Genomic DNA, 6852 nt, shown 5'->3' with positions numbered 1-6852 from the left:
TGGGTACTTTTAGACTTAAAAAAAAAAGTGAACTGAGGACCATCTTTCATCTTTTTGCTTCCTGACTTTGGAAGCTATGTGACCAACTGTGCTGTGAGATGTCTTTCTGTTAATGTGTTGCTTTTATTGGTTAATGAATAACTGCTTTTGCCTGTAGCTTAGCAGAATAGAGCTAGGTGGGGAAACTAAACTGAATGCTGGAAGAAAGAAGGCAGAGTCAGTGAGAAGCCATGTAACCCCACCAGAGACAGAAACCTCCATCTACAAATTGGTACTTTAATGTGGGGCTGACTAAATACATGTAAAACCTGAGAAAGCTTGGATAGGAATCTTAGACACAAAAGAACAGAAATAAGCTTGGCTTTTTGGTAGCAGCATTTTCTTGGGTGGACTCTGCTTTCTAGAAGTAAGCAGAGGCATGAGTCCCTTAAAAGAGGTCTTCCTGATTCAGTGGTAGCAAACAAACAAACAAACAACAACTAAAAACATGTGGTTTTAAAAAGGCTGCCATGCTGCCAGCATGAACTCTGACTCTTTAGGGAGGTCTGGCACTGGCGCATTTAAATGGGGTTTGTGAACAGGGTGCTACAACTTGCTAATGGAAACACAGACCTGTTACTACCCCACCCTGGATCTGGGACAGAGAGAATGGCTGTCAGAGGCAATGAACAGACCTCTACCATGTTTCACTGGGTGGAGCCAAAAGGCAAAGCAGCTTAGTCTTAGTAGAGCCACTTAGCATTTAATGAAGTGCTCCTGTGCAGAAAAGGATTTAAGATACATAATAGGACATATTCAGACATAAAAAACTTCTAAACAAGACATGGGGCTTATGTAGACTTGGAAGAGAGAATAAAAAGAGTAAAGAGACAGTAAATATAGCATAAAAGAGTACAGACAGTCATAGATTAAAGGAGTAAAGATAATAAAATGAATATTAAACTTGTAGAAAACATTAATAGAGTAAGAAAAATAGGCCACGTAAAGACGGGAAATACATGGAGTCTGGACTATGTATATTATTGTGTTTTGTTTGAATTTTGTGACTGTGAATGAACTAAGTACAGAGAGACATTTCATGGTATGGGCTGCTAAGCTAAACCAACATAGATATAATGTATTTTGATTTCAAAATTTGAGTCTAAGGATATGCTATTTTTGAAAATAGGTTCTTCTTTTGTTTCCACAGAGGATGAGAACCTGTGTAATTCTTCCATCCAACATTGTTTGATAGACAAAGACCCCCTGAAAGGTTTCTGTAAACACCCCCCAAAATTATTTTGCCCCCCAAAAAGGGGGAAGCACATTTTTAGAGAACTACTTCCAAATTCCCTAAATGATTGTTTATAAATGTTTGTTTATATTTAAAGGGAAATATGCTATAGAAATTTGCATTGGTATGAATCTTGATTTATTGAAATACTTTTAAGGTCAATTTTGTTGTATGTATACTTCTGCCCTTGATTAAGGTATTGTGTTTGTGTAGCTCATTTAAAATGTAGTGTATAATTAAGAAATATGGGTTAATAAAGAGTCATCTATAATAGCCAAGCTTTCAGTCATGTTAGTTAGGTTTTCTAGATATATATCTAGAGATATATTTTAGTTATTTTTCTTAGATAGATAATCTTCAAACCTTTCAAAGACCTATGAAATATGGCATTTAAAATGTTTTAAGAACTTAGACTTTTCAAGACAATAAAACACATCTGCTCCTGGCAGCACCAATCTATTTCAAGAGGAAGATAAACATTGAAGAGGCTCCTTATGTAGTTTGCTTGCTATTTGGGCAATTGCCTGGACTGCTTGATGGTATGAGGTATAAACTGGACATGCAGGACCCACAGAAAAAAATGCTAAAGTGCCTAAAGAAGACCACGCAGTTTTTTTCGGGTTCATGTTTCATCAAAGAGACTTCCAGACATTCTGCAGGACACAGAAGAAAATGACTGACAAACTGCCACTGTAGGTGGAATGTCTTTGAATTCTTCTGTTTCATGGAAAGGTCTGTCAGATACTATGGGCCAGTAAGCTAAAGATGGGTGCCTGCAACGGTACAGAAGACCTATGTGTGCCTGACCAGGCAGTGAGATGTCTCTGTCAATTCTAGACTTTTGGAAGTTGCTTACAATGTACTTCCTGTTTAATTAGGTAATATTATATCCTTTTTGGGTCTTTGATGGGGTTTAGGAAGAGATAGTTATAGTTTTCCTTAGTTATGATAAAAGACAAAGTAGATATAAATATTGTAACTGTAACTCTTGCTTAATACCTGTCTTGTTATATGTAGTTTTACTATGATAAAGTTAAAACCTTCCTTTTTCTTTAAACAGAAAAGGGGAAATGGTGTGAAAAGTCCTTCTGTCTATCTGTTGTTTTTATTAGTTAATGAATAAGTCTGTTTTCATATATGCATTCAATGTATTTTGATCAAATTCACTTGTGATTCTTGCCTTTACTTGTATGTATCAGAAAACCTGGGAAACCTTACTGTTTACCTTGTTCTCCTTTTCCAGCTAGTGGACTCATGGTTCTGAGTTGTTCTGGAACTGTGCTTGCCAAGGGGATGGATAATGCAGAGAAAATGTACAAGTTCTTTAGTCTTTTGATATAGTTCTTCTCTTCTTTGGACATGTTCTCCTGTGGTATGGCTGTTATGTCCTTTTTTTTTTTTTTTTTTGGATTTTCGAGACAGGGTTTCTCTGAAGATTTTGGTGCCTGTCCTGGAACTAGCTCTTGTAGACCAGGCTGGCCTCGAACTCACAGAGATCCTCCTGCCTCTGCCTCCCTAGTGCTGGGATTAAAGGCATGTGCCACCACCGCCTGGCCTGTTATGTCTTAACTCATGAAAGAACCTGCAGCTATTTTGTTAAAAAAATAAAATTTTAAGCTTTTTTTAATGTGTGCATAGAAGGCAAGGAATTTTCTCTTTTGTCATGTTTTGGATGCCATCCTAAGTTTATTTATATTCTAATGTCCTTATAAATGGCTTATTCATGTATACATAGAAAGCTAAGTTATACTTTGAAGTTCCCTTATTTAAGGCAATAAAAAATAAACATCTTATCTTAGAAACTCACAATACATAATTAAGAAAAATGTGATAAAATATACAAGGATAAAAGTTTTGCAAGGAAATTTCTCTTTGTAAAAGATGCACACTATTATAGAAAACCAAAGGCAATCAAAATACAGAAGAGTAGTGGAGCCCAGTCCCAAAGGATACTTCCACAAAAAACTTTGGCACCTAATCTTTCAGAGCATTGTGGAAGAGGGGAGAGAAAGATTGTAAAAGGCCAGAGGAGCAGACAATTTGCTGTGGGATTTTTGTCTCTTATGATTGCCAGTAGTTAAGATCATAAAATATGAACAATATGAATGTCTAACATGAGTTGAACAAGGAGAAAATAGACATGCCAAAGTGAATGGGAGAAAGTCCAGGAGGTCTAAACCCTACACAGGGAAGTCCAGGCAACTAAAGAATGCTGAGAGATAGGTAAATAGTCTCACCCAGGAAACAACAGACCAATTGATTATATAATACCAAATTGTTAGACATGTAAAGATATATACAAGTAACATTATACAGACTGAGGAAATTATATTTAGGAATATATATATATGCATTAATTCAATAACAATTACTGATAATAATCATGAATTTGAAAGAAAACAAAAAAGTGTTTATGGGAATGATTGCAGGGAGTAAAGGGAAAGAGGGATGATGCAATTGTTATGATCCCAAAGAAAAAAAATAACAAAAACATTTTAAGAAGATTTTGCTCTGCCTTTTAACATGTTTATATTTTTGGTTTCATCTAACAAAGGAGTTGTAAAAAATTATGCTGTTCAAAATGCACACAAATACGGGATGGGTTTAGGTTTATTACCACACTAATACTCTGTTAAAATCTATTAACATCAAAACTCAGAACATTATTACTTTATTATTACATTATTTATGTCTTCATAAAAGCAAAAGCAGTTATGTGTATTTAGAGGACTTAGTTTTTCTTTACTTAAAGTCTGTCAAGTACAAGAGCAAGAACCGAACCTAAACGTACTCGGTACTTTATCCCTAGGTTCCCTGGCTTTGGTTACATGTACAGTGTTTTTGTTTTTCTTTTTCCTGCTTAACTCTTCACCAGCCTTCCACATGTTTGCTATGAATTAGACTAGTATCTTTAATGATGAGAGAGGTATGAGGATAAGCTTAGCATAGCAAGATATAGATAAATTTCTGTTTTAAATTTCGTCTTCCAAACATGGAAACAGAAACATAAACAACCAATAAGTAAAAACATTGGATAACAGTGTGACATATGTTAGAGTTCAAGGAGACAGAAAACACATACTTTCTCTGTACCGAAGATTGTTCAAGAAGTTCTCTTGGCTGTGTATTCTCATAAACATGAATTTCATATCTGAGTAGGGAAGGTTGAGTTCTAGTAAAAAAAAATGTTCTTCCTGTTTGGAATAATTTTCTTTACAAGGTCTAAAGAAGAACAAGGAAATGGAACAACCAAAAATTTTTGTCTTTTCACCTGAATTGAGTGTCATCTTTTACCACCATGGGTCTGGTTGTGGACTTGAAGTAAATATTAGTAGCAAATTAGGGATGGAAAAATTCTTTCATTCCCTTCATTTATAAACAAAATAATGAATCAAAAATCATTTCAGTTAAAGTCAAGAGTTTAGTCTTCCCTCTCCCCTAATTAATTTGTAGTAAACTATTAAAAAGCAAAGAAGGATATCAAATGGATCTTTTTATATGTGTGTATGAATTTATGTGTTTCAAAGTGATTGTTGACTTTCAAGAACAGACACAGTTGTACTAAATACAATGTAACTAGTATTGAGGCAAAACACTCCCACCCAGAATTTATCCTTAACATAGTTGACTTCAAATTTTTGTTTAAGAGAAGGCCATACATGTTTATATAATGTCCAAATGTAACTACCTTGTCCCAAAGTGACTGCTCTAATCGTGGGCCGTTGAAGTGGTAATATATTCTTCTATCCCATAATTAAAAAGGAGGCACTTTGTGTCTTTATGCTACCCAAGTCCTCTCTAATTATTCAGATCTTAATTCACTATCTCAGCAAAATTGATTTTTCTTTGTACTCCATGAGAAATGAAAAGAGCCATCAAAGTTGAAGACTTCATTGTAGTTTATTTTTGGAGCAAAGTAAACAAAATAAATCTATTTCATTGACTTAAGTGTGAGCAAAGTTAGTGGGTTTTGTTTTGTTTTATTTTTTTTTAAGTTGCCACAAAGGGTTGCTTTGTATTCCAAGCTGACATCCTGAAGGAAAATGAACTTATCCCACTCATTTACAGAATTCTTGAGCCTGAAGTAAGATTATCTCAGAAAAATTAATACATCTTTCCATGGATGTTGCTCTTCCCTAGAGGAAAACAGTGATGGTTCCAGTGCTTGTGGAAAACAAGTTATGGTGCCAGTGAGTTCAAGACCATTGGCTAAGTCCCATTGCAAAATTAAGAATTTTCTATTTCTGAAGATAGATACTCCAGGTCAAATAGCCACATCAGAAAGATTTGCTTTCAATGTACAACACAGAAGTTTAGGGAGATAAGCATTTAACCTAATTATTTAACTAATTAATAATAAAATGTAGTATTATTCACTGTAATCTAGATATATGCTACTAATGGGAGGAAAATACTAAAGACATGGTGAGTGACACATTAAAACTTTAGTTTGTTTCTATGTACCAGAATCTAAAATCTATGCTCTATGGGATAGCAAATAAATGGGAATGGATAAAACGGTTTTCTCAAATTTTTTTTTCTGGGTAGTTACTCAGATGTTCTGGTGATAGGGACTGAGAATGCCCATAGGTATGGATGGGTCCATTCTACCTGAACTAAAGATAAGAAATTTGATACTTACTTCTGTTGCTTCAAAATTATTGTCAACAGTTTAAATAACAGATAAAGCTAATATCCAGACCTGGTATTTCAGGTATTAAGAAATAGACCTGTTTCTGCCTCAAACAAAAGTCTAAGGTTCCAACTAGGCTCTTGCTCCCTTGGGGAGATAACAATGAATTCCACACAGGTATGTTTTTGGCTACAGAAAGCTTTGATCTAGTGTGTAAGGTCTTACTTGTCTTGTTTTGGCAACAGAATATTTAATTAAGAACCTATCCCGGGCCTTTGCAAGTGCGGTTCTCACCTGCTCTGTTCCTTCCTCCCCATCCCTACCTCCCCCCATACTCAAGTTACCCAAGCTCACTGCTAATGGTCAAGTCTCCCATGTTCGACGGAAAGGTCCCACACTGGTACCACTTTTCCTGCTTCTGGAAGGTGGGCCACTCCATCCGGCAGCCTGATGTTGAGGTGGACGGGTTCTCTGAGCTGCAATGGAACGACCAGCAGAAGGTCAAGAAGACAGCAGAGGCTGGGGTCGTGGCAGGCAAAGGCCAAGGTGGAAGTGGCGGCAAGGCGGAGAAGACACTGGGTGACTTCACAGCGGAATACGCCAAATCCAACAGGTGTACATGCAAGGGCTGTATGGAGAAGATAGAAAAGGGCCAGGTGCGCCTGTCCAAGAAAATGCTGGACCCGGAGAAACCTCAGCTGGGTATGATCGACCGCTGGGACCATCCAACTTGCTTTGTCAAGAACCGGGAGGAGCTGGGCTTCCGGCCTGAGTATAGTGCCAGCCAACTCAAGGGCTTTAGCCTCCTTTCTGCAGAGGACAAAGAAGCCCTAAAGAAGCAGCTCCCAGGAGTCAAGAGTGAGGGAAAGAGAAAAGGTGATGAGGTGGATGGAGCAGATGAGGTGGCCAAAAAAAAAAAAAAAAAAAAAAAAAAAAAAAAAAAAAA

The 6852-nt window shown here is 36.5% G+C and overlaps 1 protein-coding gene across 1 annotated transcript in view; it reads left to right on the top strand.

The window, feature by feature from the left end:
- Positions 1–6265: 6265 nt before the first annotated feature.
- LOC126504801 (poly [ADP-ribose] polymerase 1-like) overlaps positions 6266–6852 on the top strand; it is a 3396-nt gene continuing 2809 nt past the window's right edge. The window contains 1 exon segment of the mRNA XM_050147319.1: positions 6266–6834. Within this exon segment, the coding sequence (XP_050003276.1) occupies positions 6266–6834 (569 nt within the window).

This window comes from Alexandromys fortis, unplaced genomic scaffold (assembly GCF_014885135.2).
Source record: "Alexandromys fortis isolate MF-2015 unplaced genomic scaffold, M_Fortis_MF-2015_v1.1 scaffold_32, whole genome shotgun sequence".
NCBI classification, from domain to species: Eukaryota; Metazoa; Chordata; class Mammalia; order Rodentia; family Cricetidae; genus Alexandromys; species Alexandromys fortis.
Note: the sequence above shows the minus strand (reverse complement) of the source record. Positions and strands in the feature narration are given on the sequence as shown.